A 21,073-nucleotide genomic window follows, 5' to 3' on the forward strand; every position below is an offset into this window, starting at 1 on the left:
CGATCCGATTCTGCTGCGGGCCAAAAAAAGGGTCCCATGCGAATTTGCGGCGGGTGCGGCGGGTGTGGCGGGTGCGGCGAATGGCTGAACTCGAATCGCACAGAGATCGGATGTGATTTGCACTGCAGTGCGGTGCGAATCACATTCGTTCTCATAAACCGCTGCAATGTGAACCCAGCCTTAGTGACACTGGCGACGGGGGGTGATCACGGGGTTAAACCTTTATTGGGGGGGTTAGGGGGGTACATTAGAACTAAAGGGGGCTAACTCTAACTGCCCTAACAGTTATTACAGTCACAAATGACACCAATGCAATAAAAAAAAAAAAATGACATTGGTGTCACTGTGACTGGGGGGCAGGGGTAATTGGGGGGGTGATCGGGGGGTAAAGGGGGGGTGTGAGTGTGCCTGGCATGTTCTACTGTGTGTGTAGAGTGTTGGTGCAACTCACCGATCCGCTCTCCTCCGTGTCGGAACGAAAAATACCGACACGGAGGAGAGAATACATCACTTCCTCTCCTGTGTTTACATTACAGGAGAGGAAGTGATGTCACGGGGGATTCCTATTCGTCGGGAGCGATCGCGAGGGGGTGGCCATGAATGAATGGCCGCCCCCTCATCCCGGATCGCTCTCGAAGGAATGCCGACCGCCGCAGGCACCGGGGGGGGGGGGCCCGATCGGGCCCCCCACCCGCGGGCAGGCAGGGACTTATATATACGCCCATATGCCTGCCCGTGCCATTCTGCCGACGTATATCGTCGTGCGGCGGTCGGCAAGTGGTTAAAGGGGGCTCCCAGATTCCGATAAGCCCCCCGCCCGCAGACCCCGACAACCAACGGCCAGGGTTGTCGGGAAGAGGTCCTTGTCCTCATCAACATGGGGACAAGGTGTTTTGGGGTGGGGGGGCCGCGCGGCCCCCCCTTCCCCAAGGCACCCCCCCATGTTGAGGGCACGCGGCCTGGTACGGCTCAGGAGGGGGTGGCGCTCGCTCGCCCCCCTTTCCTGGCCGGCCGGGTAGCGCGCTCGGACAAGGGTCTGTTGTGGACTTGGGGGGGGACCCCCACGCCGATTTTTTTTAACGGCGTTGGGGTTCCCCTTTAAGTCCATACCAGGCGGCGGGGCCAGCGACGTCTCCTTCGTGGGCCCCGCCTACCTGGATACCCGCTCGAAATGAGCGGACTTTTCTCCGGGCGGGAAAAGTCCGCTCATTTCAAAAGTACGGCGGGCTGGCATACACACGGGCGGATTGTCCGCCGAAATGCGAGTACGACGGACAGTATTTCGAACATTCCGAAATACTTAGTCCGCCGTACTGCACGCTGAAAAAGTCAGCTGAAGCCCACACACGAGCGGACTGTCCGCTGAAATGTGTTTCGACGGACTAAGTAGGCCATACAGTCCGCCCGTGTGTATGCGGCATTAGGCTGACAATTGGTTCGGGGCTTAAGTGGTTAAAGGTGACTGCTCAGGTTTGCAAAACACATGTTTTGTTTGTACTGCCAGAGGGTACAAAATGTGGACAGGCAGCGTTAAAATCAACTATTTTCCAAATGGATTTGTCAAGTGATTATTTAAGCTTCAGCTTAACTACTTGCTTACTGGGCACTTAAACCCCCCTCAGTCCCAGACCAATTTTCAGCTTTCAGCGCTGATGCACTTTGAATGACAATTGCGCGGGCATACAACACTGTACCCAAATGAAATTTTTATCATTTTTTTCCCACAAATAGAGCTTTCTTTTGGTGGTATTTAGTTACAGCTCAGAGTTTTATTTTTTGCTAAACAAACAAAAAAAGATGCAAAAAAAATAAAATAATAAATCATGTTTTAATAGTTTGTTATAAAATTTTGCAAACGGGTCATTTTTCTCCTTAATTGAAGTGCGCTGATTAGGCGGCACTGATGGGTTGCACTGGTGGGCACTGATGGGTTGCACTGGTGGGCACTGATGGGCTGCATTGGTGGGCACTGATGGGCTGCATTGGTGGGCACTGATGGGCTGCACTGGTGGGCACTGATGGGCTGCACTGGTGGGCACTGATGGGCTGCACTGGTGGGCACTGATGGGCTGCACTGGTGGGCACTGATGGGCTGCACTGGTGGGCACTGATAGGCATAGTTAAGGCGCCACTAATAGGCACAGATAAGGCGGCACCGATGGGCACAGATAAGATGGCACGGATGGGTGGCACGGATGGGTATGGATGGGCACCACTGATAGGACTGATGGACACTGATGGGCGGCACTGCTGAGCACTGATGGGCGGCACTGGGGTTCAGCACCTTTGAGGCAGATTGTGGGCACTGCTGGGTGGCACTGTGGGCACTGCTGGGTGGCACTGACGGGGGGCACTTACTTTTATTAAGTGGGGCACTGCAGGGGGCAGGTGGGCACTGTCAGGCGGCAGATGGTCGCTAGCAGGGCTGGCCGTGATCGGGACTGATGTCCCGATCACGGCCGCCGGTGATCGGCTTTTTTTTTTTCTCCTCGCGCTGTCAGCGCGAGGAGGAATAATAGCCGATTACCGGCTTCGTTATATCACATGATCAGCTGTCATTGGCTGACAGCTGATCACGTGATAAGGGGTCGGGATCGACCCCTTGCACGGATCGGTGATCAGGCGAGTTTCATGGACTCGCCGATCACAGAGCGCGCCCCCCTCAGGGGGCGCGCAGGGCGCTCGTACACGGGACGACGTCAATAGACGTAGTCCCGGAAAAGGAGATCCGCGCTGTAGCAGTCAATTGACTATAGCGCGGATCTCAAGTGGTTAAAGCGAAGGTCCGCCCTAAAGTGGAGCTTCCGCTCATTGGAACCCTCCCCCCCTCCGGTGCCGCAAATGGCACCTTTCAGGGGGGAGGGGGGTGCAGATACTTGTACAGTACAGGTATCTGCACCCACTTCCGGCATAGATATCTGCAGAAAGTACGCCCCTTTCCGAAGGTCCCCTGCTGTCTGCTGGGAAACACAGATCCCAGAGACAGCGTGGACCATCCTTATTGCGCAGCGCGACTCGCGCATGCGCAGTAGGGAACTGGGAAATGAAGCCGCAAGGCTCCACTTCCTGATTCCCATACCAAGATGGCGGCGGCAGCACCCGAGAGACGATCGAGAGAGATCGGCTTCGGGTGCTGACATCGCGGGCGCGCTGGGCGGGTAAGTGTCATTATTTTAAAAGTCAGCAGCTGCAGTATTTGTAGCTGCTGGCTTTTTTTTAAAAAAAAGGCGGACTCCCGCTTTAAAGAAGAAAATTCTTCCTTCTCATGTTAGAGCACACTCATCCAGGACGATTAGTGCCTCTTGGGGTGGTGCATAATCGGGCCTCTATGGCTCAGATCTGTAAGGCAACGACTGGGTCTTTGGTTCATACGTTTATCAGATTTTATAAAATCAATATTAAAGGTCATGAGGATATTGCCTTTGGGTGCAGTATACTGCAGGATGCAGTATGAGTTCTCTGGCCTCCTGTTTTTTGGTGTTTTCCTCCCTTCAGTTGCCATTGCTATGGTACATCCCACCTAGTAATTACTATGTCTCTGTGTCCCCTGATGTAAGAAAAAAAAACAGGATTTTTAAAACGGCTTACCTGTAAAATCCTTTTCTTTTATGGACATCATGGGACACAGAGGTCCCTCCCTTCTTGGTATATGCTTGTATTGCTTGGCTACAAAACTGAGGACTCCCAGTAGTGGGAGGGGTTATATAGGGAGTACACTTCTTGCTTTAGGGTGTGCCAGTGTCCATCACCTATCAGTGGCCCTATAACAGCCTGACCAGCTGGGGGGAGTTTGGAGCGTACAGTCGGCCCAGGGTTGCTGGATGCAGGAAGAATCCCGAACTTCGGGCGATCAGGCGGTGCCACTCCACATGGTCAAAGAGGCTGCAGGAGCGTCCGTTCAGGATCCATTTGGACAATGGCACGGCGGTGGCCTATATCAACCAACAAGGAGGTTGGCTGCAGCGCTGGAGGTCGTTCACATCCTCTAGTGGGCAGAGTGGCACTTTCCGGCTTTGTTGGCCGTATACATTCCAGGCGTAGAAAACTGGCAGGCGGACTACTTAAGTCGTCAGATGCTGGACCAAGGGGAGTGGTCTCTGTACCGGATGTATTTCGGCTCTTTTGCCTAAGGTGGCCACACCAGATGGGGATCTCTTGGTCTCTCAGCTCAATCTGAAGGTACCGAGGTTTGAGGCCAGGATAAGAGACCCCTGGGTGGACACGTCAGGCGCGTTAGTGGCTCCATGGGGGCATTTTCAGCTGATTTATGCCTTCTCCCTGCTCAGATTCCTACCCCATCTGCAACGCAGAGTGTAAGCCAAGGGGATTCCCGTAATTCAGATTGCCCCAGCTTGGCCTCAAAGTCCTTGGTACGCCGACATAGAATGGTGGCGGATGTTCCTTGGCTGCCGATGCAGAAGGATCTTCTGTCGCAAGGTCCAATACTTCATCCTGCTTTACCATCGCTGGTTTTAAGGGCATGGCTCTTTAATGCCAGGTGCTAAGGTACCGAGGACTGTCGGACTCCGTGACCTCCACTATGCGGAGGGCACGGAAGTCCTCTTCTCAGAAGATTTATCATCGTATGTGGAAGGCCTACATCTCCATGTGTGAGGAGATGAGGTGGCGTCCACGTACATATTCAGTTTCCAGGATCCTGCTGTTTTGTGTTTTGCAGAGAGGAGTGGATTAGAAATTTGCATCAAGCACCATTAAGGGGCAGGTGTCAGCTTTGGATGTCTCTTTTCAGTCTTTTGGCGACTTTCATTGGTGAGTATGTTTGTTCAGGGGGTTCGACATGTGGCCCCTCCGGTTCGACCACCGCTGCCTCTGAGGGATTTGAATCTGATACTCTTGGTACTTCAGAAACCGCCGTTTGATAACATGAGGGAGTTCCCCTTATTGAGACTCTCTCTCAGAAAGTAGTCTTTCTAGTGGCTATCACATCTGAGGGTTTCTGAGTTGGCGGCCTTGTCTTGCAAGGCTCCCTACTTGATCCTCCAAGGATGAGGAGGTAAAGCGTGCGCAGCCTTCGTTTCTTCCAAAACGCATTCGGCCAGGGCAATTGATGCCTCCTGGGCTTTCCGACATCAAGCGTCTGTTTCCCAGGTTTGTAAGGTGGCGACCTGGTCGTCCGTTCACACTTTCACAAAATTTTACAAGGTTGATGTGAGCGCATCTTCAGATGCGTGCTTCAGCCGCAAGGTTTTGCAGGTGGCAGTTTAAGGTTGCAACTCCTCTGGGTTCCTTTTTGTTATGGGGGGAGTTTGTTCTTGTTGTTCCCACCCCTTGTTTTTTGTCACTGCTTAGTGACATACCTAAGGTCAAGATTAAAGGTGCTCTGTCTGTCCATGAATAAAAGAGAACATTAGGATTTTTGTACTCACCGTAAAATCCTTTTCTCTGAAGTTCATTCTCAAACACAGCACCCACCGCTCCTGTTTATGCTTGTACTGCTTTTTAACGAACTGAGCTGCTGGAAGCAGAGTGAGGGATTTTAGCCAGTAGAACTGCCCCCTGGGCGTTACTGTGCAGTTTTGCTGTTTTTACATGTTCTGGCTAGTCCTCTCCTGAAGGTGGTGATATAACCTAAGGTCAAGATTAAAGGTTCTGTGTCTGTCAATGAACTTCAGACAAAAGGATTTTTCGGTGAGTACAAAAATCCTATTCTTTCCATCAAGGGGTCTGCTGTGATTTAATCAGGACTTTCTGTACTTGCATTTGGGTCTTAACCCACCTAGGCTGAACTAGAAGTATTAAGGGCCAGTTCACACCGTAGAAACAGTCTGGATGTGTCAGATGCTTTTCTGTATGCATGTTTTTAAAGCGTTCCAGTGCATTTTTGGTGCAGTCCAGTACTTTTTTCCCCGCTCCTTTTTTTTTTTTTCTTAACCCTAAAGGGTTACTTAGTCATACTTCCCTCCACTATGCAGTTGGTTTTGCACAGAGTGGCCCAGGTCCTCCTCTTCTGGGGTGCCTCAGCGGTGCTGGTGGCTCTTCTCGAGTGCTCTGTCAGAGAAGTGCTCTCCTTTGGGACATTCGCCCGGGCACGCTTCCACGTCCTGCTTTTGCATCTATGGAGACAGAAAGTGTGACTTGACACCTGCATCATTGGATTTGATTGACAGCAGAGGGAGACAATGCCTGCGCTGCTATCTATCCAATCAGGACAAGAGACACAAGCCATAGCTGGTGTGCTTGTCCACGTGGCGAGAAAAAGAGGGCTCAGGCAAATTAAAACGGGGGATCTGGGGGGCTGTAGCACAAGGTTTTCACCTTAATGCATAGAATGCATTAAGTTGAAAAACCACAAGGGTTTACAATCCCTATGACGCATTTTTGGTGCAGTGCCGTACATTTTTCTCCCCTCCTTTTTCTTAAGCTTAAATAAGGACATGTTCCAGTGCATTTTTGGTGCTTTCCATTGTGTTTTTAGTGCTTTCTACAGCGGTCCAGTGCAGGAAAAATGCAGCATGTTCTACTTTTCTGGAACTGCAAGCACTGATGTTAACTATGCCATTGAAAACCATATAACCTACAGTACTTTCCATGTGTTTTTGATCCTGGGAAAAAAACGCGCTGGACTGCATGTGGTGTGAACTGGCCCAGGTGTAACCTGCAACATTTAATTTTCATGCTCCTGAGCTTGACCTCTATGCAAGGATTGCATAGACAAACCTGTGTTTGATTGCTCGTTAATGCCTGTAGGTGTTGGCATTCTGAGTGCCCTTCTGTGGATGCCACCTCTTCCAAAAGTGTCAGCAGCTTTCATTTGTACTGAGTCAATCTGTGAATAGTATAGGAATAGTATAGGAAAGGAACAAAGGGCAACAGAGAACATAGACCTGAAGTGTGCCTGGGTCACGTGGTCAGTATGCCTAAAAGGGGGCATACCGAAGAATGAAATGAATGAAAAGGGAATGGATGCGTGGGACACAAGAGCCTATGACCACAAGGGGAGGAGGCAAAGGAGGGCAGGCTTTATGCGGCTTGACTCCTCCTACAAATACAGGCTGACCTGCGGTCAGCCTTACACTTGTACTCAGTCAATCTGTGGATAGTATAGGAAAGGAACAAAGAGCAACAGAAAACATAGACCTGAAGAATGCCGGGGTCACGTGGTCCGTATGCCTAAAGAGTCCAAAAATTAACACATTAAGAAAGCTTAACAACCAGATTTATTACACACTGAATTAACGTATAACCTGGCAAAATTGACAAGCGCTTGTGGTATCTCAAAGTGGCTCTGGGACATACCCAGAGAAACAAGACAACCTCCACCTACCCAAATACCAAATAAGGGCCGGGGCCCCCTGGCGCAAAGTCACAGAAGCTACTCCTATCCTGAATGAATAGCAAAAGTATGCTTTAGGGTCCAGACCCTGATTGGCCAAAAAAAAGGGGGCATCAATGAAGTATGCATTGTGCTACGGAGAGGGGAGCGATAGGTAAGGCAAACAGAGGATCCCTGGGTTTGACAGATGTAGCACTGACCAGCTGGTTTAAACCAACACTGGGCACCATGCCTTGCCAGTCTCCAAGAACCTGATGACAGTGCCGCCTCCTGATTGCTGTGTCTTGTGAGTATACAGATGTAACCAGAAAGAGCTAGGGTGTCAAACCACTTGATTGGCCAAACGTAAGCAAGACCCTGGGCCAGAAGCGCAACTCCCCTGGCCTCAGGAACCACAAAAGGCCAGCTATAGTACTGCCTTGAGCACCAAGCTGGTAATGCATAAGGAGACTTTGAGAGCATGTCAGATATGTCACAAAAAATTACCTATGATGGTAAGTCTGCTGAGCACAGCAGGAAGGCTACTCTTTTGGCTCTCTGTGGCCAAAACACCCCCCCGCGCATTAACACCGGGCGGGAGGCCTCCTTGTGGATCGGGGTGATGAGAAGGTGGGCGTGCAGACTCCCTGTTAGTGCCCGAGGTGAGCTTGAGAGAGTAACCATCACCACTGAAACAGACTGACTCTCAGCAAAGGACCCAGAAATGACGTGTGACAACGTGACCCACACGAGAGCCTACGACCATGAGGGGAGGAGGCAAAGGAGGGCAGGCTTTATGCAGCCTGACTCCTCCTAAAAAAAAAAGAATGACCTGCGGTCAGCCTTACACTTATCACTAGATTTGGACTTAAGAGCTGGGAGGCTTTGTCCCCCCCCCCCCCCCCCCACCTTACTTTGGGCTGTGGAAAGCAATTTAGGTGTACTGCAATCACTGTGTATATACACTGATTAAATATGTAGTATATTAAGGACACTCATATTTGCTTATGTCTAAATATTTAGTGTGTTTAGGAGCTGAAGCTGTACTCATTATGGGTTACCAGGATCTGCTATGCACTCCAGTGGTGTGCTTAGGCCTAGACTTCCATCACCCGGAGCTCCCTGGGTTCCACCTCCTGATGTATAATGTATCAGTAGCCAGAGGCTAGGCTATATCTATACATATGAATTGTTGGCTTTGTAGCATAGGCATCAGTTGCATATGTATTGGTGTTGGATATTAGATAAATATACTATGAATCTGACCTCGTGCTTCAGCTGTATGTTATGTCTATGTATTTAAATACTCTATATTGAAGCTTGTGTTATTTGGTTTATATTATTTTGGTACCATTGTGGATCATGCCTCATATGTGATTTAATTTCTTGATTCTGCATATGTATTGGGTTAAATCCTGTCGGAATTCCCTCGGGAAAACCATCAAAGCTTTTTCCGACCAATTCCGGTCGTGTGTACGCGGCATAAGAGATAAACTTTATGCAATGTCTTTTAGTACTTGTGTGCATTCTTGTATACATACATGTTCCACCTATTATATTGTGTTTATGCAGAGAGATATAGCTATAGATATTTTGATATTACATTAGTCATCTTTGTGAGATGCTCCTTCTTTCAGAAAGTTCTGCAATATTTGTTGTTGTTTCTAGTATAAATACACCTCCATACTGGTCTTGTGTATTCTACAGGGTCCTTTTTAAACGTATGTTTCTCTTATATTCGCCGACTGACACAGCTCCTCTCTTAGCCATTGACCTTTAGGAGAATACTAGGCATTACATGTTATGTAAAACACAGAACTTTCCAGTTCCGCCCAAAGGGCGGTCCCTTAGGTAACAACCCCCCCGCCCTGCCATGCAGTCATCAGTATTATTTTGCCTGGTGAAGGAGAAGGACCTAGGAACCCTGACCGGCCCATCGGTCTGCCTTTTATTTTTTTCTGCAGAAGCTTTGTTTTTTGCGCAAGATCCTGTGATCTGCTATCAACAGCAGGCTGGTTGACCGGCTGGATAGCCTTATCCTTGTAGTCTCCCCAGTCTGGCCATCGAGCGTGTGCAGACCAGAGCTCCGCGATGGGTCTGCCCCGACGAACCTCAGCTCCAGAGGTGGTCGTGAGCTTTAATGCTCTGGGGCACAAGTTTGACTGGGCTACTGATGTCTGTGTCAGTGTGCCGAGGCCAGCAGCCACCCTGTACTGATCAGAGAGTGGGTCTGTAATGGAATGTCTCCCTGCTCTTCAGGACTGGTAAGTACAGCTCTTTCTGCCTCGGTGTGGCTGAGCAGCTGGCCATTCCCTGGGAGGTCGATTTGGGGGTCCCTCACCTCCCTCTCTTCTCTCCCTGTCCCTACCCCCCTCTGTGGGGATGCTGCGCGTGGCTGACTAGCGGTGTGTTTGTGTTATGTGTAGGGACTCTCGGGGGGGGGGGGGGGCGCTCTCACCTCGGGGGGGGGGGGGGGGCTACGCTGGCTGGCTGTGCCCAGAGTCCTGTTTGTCATGTCCCTGGGGATGCTTGTGAGGCTGTGCCTGTGATCTTTGCAGCGCTGATCACCGCCATTTTTTAGCTCTGTCCCTCATGGTTTCAGTGTCAGCGGCCATCTTGGGTATGGGCAAGGGAAAGCATGCTCTCCTGTGCTTCGGCAGCCATTTTCCTTGTGATTTGTCCTTATACTGGACGCCGGCGGCCATTTTCTAGAAGCCTGAACACGTTTTTTCAGCTTGCTCTAGCGGCAGCATGTGTCCCTGTACTCTGGCGGCCATTTTCCCAGTGCTTTATGTTCTTCTGCTGCCATTTCCTTTGAGCCTGAGCACATTGCAGAGCGGTTTCAGCGCCATTAGTGGCAGCTTCAACTGACAGAGCGGATTACTCTGCACCTGGGAGCTAACAGAGACCACAGGCACTACTTGTTGGATAGAGCAGAACCTTTCAGGGTGGCGAGTCCTGTGGGAAAGAGCCCCTCAGCCAGCAGCAGTAAGGAGGGTGGGACAGTCACTGTCTTAAGTCCCCTTTGGGTGGCAGACAGGGTAGGGTCAGCATGGCTTCATAAACTGGTGTTTCTTACACCGAAACCCAGGCAATTGCAACCGGTTAACCTGCGGAATGTGCAGTGCCTTTGGACACCTTGTCGGCAGTTCGTATGTTGCCAAGATGGAGGCGGTGCGTGGGCGCGAAGGTGCTAAAAAGCGCCCCCTGCCCCCCCCCCCTGTCTTCTGGGAAGAGCTCTGACGCAGACTCGGGCCCTGCTGAGGCTGGTGACCCCTGTTCTGTCTTGTCAGATGATGCTGACCAGGACCGTTTGGACAGTGAGGATGAGTCCCCGTCTGTGCATGACAAAGCGCTTTTTGGAGCACTTATCACAGCTGTGCGTGATACTCTGAAGATTCAGGAGCCAGCAGATCCCTCTGCTGATGTAGCGGTCCCTTTTGGGTCCCGTAAGCCAGCCCGTTCACCTAAGGTGTTCCCGTATCTGACTTCTTTTGACAAGTTAATTTACAAGGAATGGGGTCGTTTCCCACCCCTTTTTAGTCCCCAAATACATGGCGGTGCATTACCCCTTTTGAGGAAAGCCTTCTCAAAAAGGTGGTCGTGGACCCCCCAGTATCAAGGTTAAACAAAGTAACCACGATCCCGGTAGAGGGGACTCCTGCATTTAAGGATCCCACGGACAGGAAGGCCGAGGCAGTGGCTCGTTCCTTGTTTATGGTTGTGGGGTCAGCCATGCGACCAGTACTGGCATCCGCACTTGTGTCGCAGACACCAAGTGGGCAAAACTGTTGCACGTGAACTGGGGGAACACCAGTCTTCTCCTGTCTGTGTGGAACTAGCAGACCAACTAGTGCAAGGCCTTATGTATGTTTGTGACACGGCCCTGGATACTCTTCCCCTGTTATCCAGGGCTTCAGTGTCAGCAGTGGTGCTGCGGCGCCTGATTTGGTTGAAATGCTGGTCTGCTGACCAGGCATTCAAAAAAGCCCTGACGGTTCTTCCCTTCCTTGGCGACCGGTTTTTTGGAGCCTCTTTAGATGATGCCACAGGTGGTAAGAGTACAATACTCCCACGGGCCAGGAAGGCTAAGGAGCCACTTCATAGGCAAGGGCCCTCTTTTTCCGCTCACAAACGGCTTTTTCCTCCGCCCGGATCTTCGCCAAAACATCCTTAGCCCGACAGGGCGACCATGGAAGGACGGAAACCTCCCTGGAACCGCAAGCCTAACAAGTCTGCAAACAAAAGTGCTACCGCATGAAGGTTTTCCCCCCCCTATGACTCGGGTGGGGGGTCGCCTTCGGGAGTTTACAGCCCGGTGGTCCTCTCGACTGTCCGACCAATGGGTCTGCGATCTGATTTTCATCTGGCTACAAGATAGAGTTCCTCTCTTGGCCGCAAAACAGATTCTTCCCCTCCAGCATACCCATATTCCCAGCTTGAAGGGAGGCCCTTTTGGGGGCGGTAAGGGACCTGCTGAGTCGTGGGGTGATGGTACCTGTCCTGGACTCAAATGTTTCCAGGGGTTCTACTCAAACCCGTTTGGACGTACCCTTCCTTCTTGGGGACTACAATCTTGGAACTAAAAGGCTTCAATTACTTTGTAAAAGTACAGAGGTTCAGAATGGAATCAGTTCACTCAGTAGTCGCTGCACTCCATCAAGGGGACTCCCTGGCGTCCTTAGACATAAAGGATGCATACCTGCACCTACCCATATGCCTCCAGCATCAGAGGTTTCTGCGATTCGCAGTCGTGCAAGCCCACTACCAGTTTGTGGCACTCCCTTTTGGTTTGGCATCAGCCCCCCGAGTCTTTACCAAGGGATTGGCTCCTGTTTTGGCGTTGCTGCGGCAACGTGGGATCGTGATCGTTGGGATACCTAGACGATCTCCTCCTGATAGCATCTTCCGCCCCAGAGTTAGAGGAGGATGTGGCGATCGCCATGCAGACCCTGCAGGAATTTGGGTGGCTGTTGAACCTAAAGAAGTCAGTGATCGTACTGACTCAGTGTTTGGAGTACCTATGGTTACTGCTGGACTCCATGGAAGCGAGAGTGTTTTTCTCCCGTCAGACAAGCTGCAGACACCCAGAGCCGCAGTGAAACTGCTGATCAGCAGTTTCACTGCGGCTCTGAGTAGTCATCGATACGCATATGCATGAGAGCCCTGGGACTCGTGGTGGCCTCCTTCAAGGCAGTACCGTATGCCCAGTTCCACACCAGAGTCCTGCAGAAGGAGATTTTGACAAAATTGGATTGGCAACTGGATTGGCAGATTCAGGTGAGCCAGTTAGTCAGGGATTCCCTGCTCTGGTTGCTGAGGTCCCCGGCACTTCATTCCGGGAAGTCGTTCCTACCCCTGAAATGGACAGTGATCACAACGGACACCAGCTTATCAGGCTGGGGTAGAGTAATGGGAGTTCAGTCGACCCCGGGCCTCTGGTCGGCGAAGAAATCCAAGTTGCCGATCAATCTGCTCCAACTTTGCCTCTCCACATGGTCAATAAGACTGCGAGGGTGTCCGATCAGGATCCAGTCAGACCACGCCATGGCTGTGGCATACGTCAGTCACCAAGGAGGAACAAGAAGCTCGGTCGCTGCACGGGAGGTTGCTCACATACTTCGGTGGGCAGAGTGACATGTACCATCCCTGTCGGACATTCACATCCCGGTAGTGAAGAACTGGCAGGTGGGCTATCTAAGTCGCCAGATGCTGGACCTAGGAGAATGGGCGTTGCATCCAGAGATGTTCAGGCTACTGTGTCTGCGGTGGGGCACACCAGACGTGGATCTTCTGGCCTCCCATCTCAATCGGAAGGTGACGAGATTCATGTCCAGGACAAGAGATCTGTGGGCAGACACGTCAGAAGCGCTGGCGGCTTCGTACCAGATCTACGCCTTTCCTCCACTGAAACTGTTACCACGTCTGCTTCGCAAAGTTGAGGCCGAGGGGATTCCAGTAATACTGATTGCCCCAGCGTCCCTGCTACGCAGAGTTCCTCCAGTGCATCCACCGTTACCCCCGTGGGATCTGAACCTGGTGTTATCAGCTCTGCACAAACCGTCATTTGAAAATATCAGAGAGATCCCCATGTTGACACTTTACCAGAAAGTGGTCTTTCTAGTGACCTGCAAGTCGCCCTACCTGGTTATCCACAAGGATAAGGCGGTGTTGCGTCCGCAACCTTGTTTTCTGCCAAAGGTGGTTTCGGCATGTCACATCAATGAAGACATTGTGTTAAAATCTTTGTGTCCTAAGCTGACATATCCTAAGGAGGTGGCCCTCCATTCCCTGGACGTGGTTCGGGCTCTGAAGGTGTATTTATCTGCCACAGCTCCCTTCTGGAAATCAGACTCCTTGTTTGTTTCGGTGGCTGGTCCGAAGAAAGGCATGACGGTCTCGTCGACCACAATTACCAGGTGGATCAGACAGATTGTAGTTCAGGCCTATGCCTTGAAGGGACAGGTGCCCCCCTTTCCGGACATGGCCCACTCCACAAGGGCAATCGGAACATCTTAGGCCTTCTGACATCAAGTGTCTGTCGCTGTGTGTAAAGCAGCAACCTGGTCGTCTGTTCACACCTGGTCGTCTGTTCACACCTGTACAAAATGCTACAAGGTAGATGTCAGTGCATAGGCTGAAGCCTGTTTTAGCCGCAAAGTTTTGCAGGCGGCTGTATAGTTGCAACTGCACATTAACATTTTTTTCCTGTTTTTTTTATTTTATTTTAATTTTTGGGGGTAAAAATGCACTACTGTTAAGTTAATGCACTGTTGCGTTTGTTACCGCAGTTTTGGTGCGGCTTCAGGGTAGAGTCTGAGGAGCACCCTGTTTTTTGTGGTGGTTAGTCCACATACTGTTTTTTTTTTTTTTTTGTGGGTAAAGTTTTTAGTAGTTCCCACATGCCATGATGGATGAAGTTTTTATGCTGTGTTCCCACCCCTAATTTTGGCACTGCTTAGGGATGTCCCAATGGCTAATAGAGGAGCTGTGTCAGTGAATATAAGAGAAAATAGGATCCTTTTCTCTGTAATTCACTGACTGACGCAGCACCCGCCCCTCCTATTTTTCTTTACGTTATAAAGCTTGTTGACGTATTGAGGCTGCATGGCAGGCTGGGGGGTTGTTACCTAAGGGACGGCCCCTTGGACAGGACTAAAAGTTAGTTTTTCATAACAATTTATGCAGAGTCCTCTCCTAAAGGTGGCGTAACAACCCAATGGCTAAAAGAGGAGCCGTGTCAGTCGGTGAATTACAGAGAAAAGGATTTTACGGTGAGTGCAAAAAATCCTATTTTTACAACCAGTTGGAAGAGATCTGTCCGAGGCAGAAAAACCCCACATTTTTACATCACATGTGTCGAGCGCGCACGGGAAGGGCAGGCAGAATCCCTGTATTTTTTTTGTATGTTGCACCTATTGGACCAGCAAGCTATAGCACAGGTCCTGGTGGACCAGCATTGTCCTGGCATTTTACCTCCATGTGTTTCTGGTATAAGATTTTAGGACGCTATAGAGCGACAATCAGTTTGAAGAGACCTGTTTCTCCTTTTTACAAGAATTTTACATGGAAAGCATATAATCCGTAAAAAATGTACTGCTGTAAGTCGTCTTTGCGGTTACTCCGGGTCTCCAGGATAGAGCAGATCAAAATAAGCATCAAATGAGGAGGAAAGTGGGACAGAGGGACTTTGTGCCAAATCGGCAACAGTTCCAGAAAATTGGGGATACAGTAGTTGGGAGCTACGGTAAAAGGTAGGAGCAACCTTGTGTAGAGCTTTGCTAGACTGCTCTAATTTAATAGATCTGGGGAAACCGCATGATTATCTGACAGCATGGTGTACAGGCAGAGTATATCAACATAATGCTAATTTCCAGTAAATAGAAAAATTAAGTTGACTAAGAAATTGTTGAACTTTGCAATCGTTAGCACATGCTTCCTCCCTGTATTTTAAGCAATGCTCTGTAAAGTAATTTTGACACCATATTTTTGCCAACTGTTTATTAACGGTTTATCTATTCAGTTTAACAAATGTCTTTATATTTCAGTAAAGGATTTGAAGACTGGGGAAGCTGTGCGGGGACCAAGGCTGTTTTTTGGCCCAAATATTCTCAATGGTAATGTTAATATAATTTTAATTTTATGTATTATTGACCCGGAGGAATCATTTCATTATGTGTGTATAAAAGAACTTAAAAAAAGGGGAGAGTGCCCTTATACCCTAGCTTTTTAATCCTACCTGCAACAACTTTAGATGTGATTTGCTTTGAAGCCTGCATGAGTGCTGCACAGCCTTTTATTAAGTTTTCCATTTCAATTTGCTTAATTTTCCCATGTCTGGGGCCTCAAACTCCTCTTTTGAAGTCATTGGGAGGCCCATCTACATCCCCTCAAATGCTAGCATACTGCACAGTGAACCAAGGCTCAAAGAGCCAATAAAAACGGAACCCAGTACATACAGTGGTGTGAAAAAGTGTTTGCCCCTTCCTCATTTCCTGTTCCTTTGCATGTTTGTCACATTTAAGTGTTTCGGAACATCAAACCAATTTAAACAATAGTCAAGGACAACACAAGTAAACACAAAATGCAATTTGTAAATGAAGGTGTTTATTATTAAAGGTGAAAAAAAATCCAAACCATCATGGCCCTGTGTGAAAAAGTGATTGCCCCCCTTGTTAAAACATACTATAACTGTGGTTGTCCACACCTGAGTTCAATTTCTCTAGCCACACCCAGGCCTGATTATTGCCACACCTGTTCACAATCAAGGCATCACTTAAATAGGAACTGCTTGACACAGTAAGGTCCACCAGAAGATCCTTAAAAGCTACACATCATGCCGAGACCCAAAGAAATTCAGGAACAATTGAGAAAGAAAGTAATTGAGATCTATCAGTCTGGAAAGGGTTATAAAGCCATTTCCAAAGCTTTGGGAATCCAGCGAACCACAGTGAGAGCCATTATCCACAAATGGCGAAGACATGGAACAGTGGTGAACCTTCCCAGGAGTGGCCGGCCGCCCAAAATTACCCCAAGAGCGCAGCGACGACTCATCCAAGAGGTCACAAAAGACCCCACAACAACGTCCAAGGAACTGCAGGCCTCACTTGCCTCAGTTAAGGTCAGCGTTCATGCCTCCACCATCAGGAAAAGACTGGGCAAAAATGGCCTGCATGGCAGAGTTCCAAGGAGAAAACCACTGCTGAGCAAAAAGAACATCAAAGCTCGTCTCAATTTCTCCACAACACATCTTGATGATCCCCAAGACTTTTGGGACAACATTCTGTGGACCGATGAGACAAAAGTGGAACTCTTTTGAAGGTGTGTGTCCAAGTATATCTGGCGTAGAAGGAACACTGCATTTCATAAAAAGAACATTATACCAACAGTAAAATATGGTGGTGGTAGTGTGATGGTCTGGGGCTGTTTTGCTGCTTCAGGACTTGGAAGACTTGCCGTGATAAAAGCAACTATGAATTCCGCTGTCTACCAAGAGATCCTGAAGGAGAATGTCCGACCATCTGTTCGTGTACTCAAGCTGAAACGAACTTGGGCTCTGCAGCAGGACAATGATCCTAAACACACCAGCAAGTCCACCACCTTATGGCTGAAGAAAAACAAAATGAAGACTTTGGAATGGCCTAGCCAAAGTCCTGACCTGAATCCTATTGAGATGTTGTGGTATGACCTTAAAAAGGCCGTTCATGCTCGAAAACCCTCTAATGTAACTGAATTAGGACAATTCTGCAAAGATGAGTGGGCCAAAATTCCTCCAGGGCGGTGTTTCATAGTTTCATAGTTAGTAAGGTTGAATAAAGACACTAGTCCATCCAGTTCAACCTGAGTGAGTGTCTACAATTAGCCCTATCCCTGTACAGTACATTGCACACTCACATCGGTCCCTACCCTCAAGGAGCCACAATCCAAGGTCCCCATTCATATACTATGGACAATTTTGGACACAAGCCAATTAACCTACCTGCATGTCTTTGGAGTGTGGGAGGAAACCGGAGTACCCAGAGGAAACCCACGCAGACACAGGGAGAACATGCAAACTCCTGTAAAAGCCTCATTGCACGTTATCGCAAACGCTTGGTTGCAGTTGTTGCTGCTAAGGGTGGCCCAACCAGTTATTAGGTTTAAGGGGCAATCACTTTTTCACACAGGGCCATGATGGTTTTGATATTTTTTTCACCTTTAATAATAAACACCTTCATTTACAAATTGCATTTTGTGTTTACTTGTGTTGTCCTTGACTATTGTTTAAATTGGTTTGAAGTTCCGAAACACTTAAGTGTGACAAACATGCAAAGGAACAGGAAATGAGGAAGGGGGCAAACACTTTTTCACACCACTGTGTATACGTGATAAAGTCTTACAAAAAATGTGAAAAATATTCTAATAACCAATAAACTGCAAATATAAGTCACTAACAATATACGCAAAAATATTGAAATTATGTGCCTGGTGCACAATATTTTTTGTAAAGTGCACAATGCTCCTAAAAAAAACTAATATAAAAAGTGTTTAGTGCAAAGTATTCATTATAAAGTGCTCATTATAAAGTGCATTGTGCTCATAAAAAAATATTCCTAAAAAAATAAAAAATGCTGAAAAAACTAAACAAAAAGGTGCTGCTTGCTCTTAGAAATATAATTACACTCTTAATGCGATTATAAAATCGCTAAGTGGAGGCATGCATAAAATGAATTGAAAAAAGAATTGAAAAAACTAAAAAATTAATGAGTCCAATGCCAGAAAACCACAAACAATAAAGTATCAGTAGAACTCCAATAAAAGGCTCCAGACGACGTCCGATGATGAAACGCGCAGGGCGTGGCCTAAGGTGTATCCACTCGTGCATGGCGGCGGTGAATTCAAACAGACGGAGATTCATATTGGATTATTTGAAATGCCGGTTTTATCCTACATTGTGCGAGTAGCTTTTTAATGATTAATTAAATAAATTTCATACACTGGATCACACTATGTTTGCCTCATCTCACTTTCTATGAGGAAATCCCTGGATACCTAACTGGACCAGCTGAGCATAGCGACACAGGGGCTCACACTGTGAAGGAGCATTAACCCCATAAGGGGATGGGGAGCTGGTGAGTGCGGATTATTGTCTTTTACATCACAATCACACCGGTTGCTATCCAGGAATCCTGATGCACATTGTCACTTTGGTTCAAGAAGAACTTTTTATTGGATTTTTATTGGATTTTTTGGATTTTATTGGATTTTTATTGGAGTTTTATTGGAGTTCTACTGATACTTTATTGTTTGTGGTTTTCTGGCGTTGGACTCATTAATTTTTTTAGTTTTTTCAATTCTTTTTTCAATTCATTTTCTGCATGCTTCCACTTAGCGATTTTATAATCGCATAAAGAGTGTAATTATATTTCTAAGAGCAAGCAGCATCTTTTTGTTATTTGTTTTCAGCATTTTTTATTTTTTTAGGAATATTTTTATGAGCACAATGCACTTTATAATGAGCACTTTATAATGAATACTTTGCACTAAACACTTTTTATATTAGTTTTTTAGGAGCATTGTGCACTTTACAAAAAATATTGTGCACCAGGCACATAATAATTTCAATATTTTTGCGTATATTGTTAGTGACTTATATTTGCAGTTTATTGGTTATTAGAATATTTTTCACATTTTTTGTAAGACTTTATCACGTATATATCTTTATGTCACACACATTTCACACATAATTGGGTGCATCTATAACATATTGATTAGTGAATATTTGCAATTAGAACAACTAGCAGCAGGTGTGCGCCGTAACTACCACCTTTGACACACATTCAGGCTGGGTTCACACCGCTGCGGGTGAGAGATCCGGATGTGATTCGCACCGCACTGCAGTGCAAATCACATCCGATCTGTCTGTGCGATGCGCGTTCAGCCATACAGATAGTATGGCTGAATTCGCATCGCACCCGCCGCAAACTCGCACAGGACCCTTTTTTTGGTCCGCAGCAGAATCGGATCGCATGGGTGTTCACACTATGCGATCCGATTCCTGTCCGAGTTTGCAGATCGCACTGCGATATGCGGACTGGTCTGGGGGTGTCATTAAGATTTCATTGACACTCCCAGCAGTCCGCATAGGGCAGTGTGAACTGCTGGCGGGAGGCATGCGATGCGGGAAAACGCCGCGGATTCGCGGCGTTCCCGCATCGCTATGGTGTGAACCCAGCCTCATGCTATTCACCTTCTGGGTGAATTTAAAAAGGTAGTGGCAGCCCCTGTTTTTCACCACTAGGGTATCTGGTATTCTGCATTTTAATTTTTTCAATTTAATTTTTTTATTTATTTACTTTTCAATTATTTTTTACTTTTACTTCACTGTGTTTTGGGTGTTCACTTATAAGTGTATTTTACACGAATACATTTAGAGTCCATAACGCACCTTTACCCTTTCGTTTCTCTTTTCCTGCCCCTGGGCCGTCCTTGAGCCTTTCCTGTAGGGGGAGGTTGGGAAGGCTGTCGCCACTGCATAGAGCTTGATGCTCCGGGAGAGAGAGAACACCTAAATGATGAACGTTTGCTCCCTTTGATTGGAAGGAGAGTAGATTTACCCCCTGAAATTCTTTGGACGAACTTGTCTAATTCTTCTCCAAAGAAAAGTTCGCCCTTAAACGGGAACCCAATCAAATGCTTTTTGCATGATAGCTCAGCTGCCCAATTTTTAAACCATAGGACCCTTCGCATGTGTACCAAAAGGAGAGACAAACGAAATGCTTGTTGGACAGAATCCAAAATCGCATCAATCATAAAACACAGAATTTGAGGTATTTCTGCGTAGTTATCCACTTCCTCACTGGGAAGGAGGCCAAGCATCTGCTTAACTTGTTCCTTGAGGAACTGACACAACCCCACGGCTGCGACTGTAGGTTGACTTCTGCACCAGTCATGGGAAAGGAGGCTTTCAATAAGGTTTCCATCTTCTTTATCAGTTGGATCCTTAAATATCTGAGCATTATCCAAAGGACAGGTCAGGTTCCTATTCACGCAAGAAACAGCCGCATCGACAGATGGGGCCCCCTATTTCTTGGTGAAACTTTCCTCCAGAGGATAAATCATAGAAAACCTTTTAGGAGGAGCAAACAGTTTATCGGGATGTCCCCAATCCTGATACAACAATTTATCCATTAAGGGATGATTTGGAAAGGAAAATGCAGTCTATGGGATTTTCCTGATTCCCAGGGAAGAAACAGAGGACGTAGCGACCTCAACAGCAGGCATTCTGAATGTGGTACGCACCAATTCAGTATAATACTGCACCTGTTTCCTGAGCGCCTGGGAGGAGGGGACTTTCTCCTTTTTCTCTGAATTATCCGACTGCTCATGATCCCTGTCTCAAGATAGGGATCTCTCCTCATTGTCAGAAGAATCATCTGAAAGAGGAATTTCAGCAGAGGGAGGGGATCTACCCCTTTTCCTGCTATCTTTCAGGGAAGCTGAAATAAAATTCATGATTCTCCCTTCAAAACCCTCCAATGTAGCCTTTAGGGAGTCCTCCGTGACATATACTGGGGCTGAGACATTAGGAGAGGCTACAAAACCTGACAGGGGCACTGACTCATCCTGTGAGGCTGGCTCCAGTCTTGCAGGGGGGGGGGGATGGTAACCTACAGGCATTTTTAAAACCCCTAGACCTAGGCGGTGATTTACCAGTGCCTTTGTTACCTCCCCCTGAGACCCTCTTACGAGGAGACATAGTCCTAAGCTACAAAGCAGAGGTACTAGTACAAAGTGCAATCACTGTTGTGCTTAAAGTCT

The 21,073-nt window shown here is 47.9% G+C and overlaps 1 protein-coding gene across 2 annotated transcripts in view; it reads left to right on the plus strand.

Annotated features, from left to right (window-relative positions):
* EXD1 (exonuclease 3'-5' domain containing 1) overlaps nt 1-21,073 on the plus strand; it is a 618,256-nt gene that overhangs the window by 205,994 nt on the left and 391,189 nt on the right. For both annotated transcript variants that reach the window (XM_077464920.1, XM_077464919.1), the window contains one exon: nt 15,322-15,390. In XM_077464920.1, coding sequence (XP_077321046.1) covers nt 15,322-15,390 — 69 coding nt within the window. The remainder of the gene's footprint in view (nt 1-15,321; nt 15,391-21,073) is intronic.

This window comes from Lithobates pipiens, unplaced genomic scaffold (genome assembly GCF_037356315.1).
Source record: "Lithobates pipiens isolate NorthernLeopardFrog02 unplaced genomic scaffold, aLitPip1_a1.2 Scaffold_30, whole genome shotgun sequence".
Classification (NCBI taxonomy): domain Eukaryota; kingdom Metazoa; phylum Chordata; class Amphibia; order Anura; family Ranidae; genus Lithobates; species Lithobates pipiens.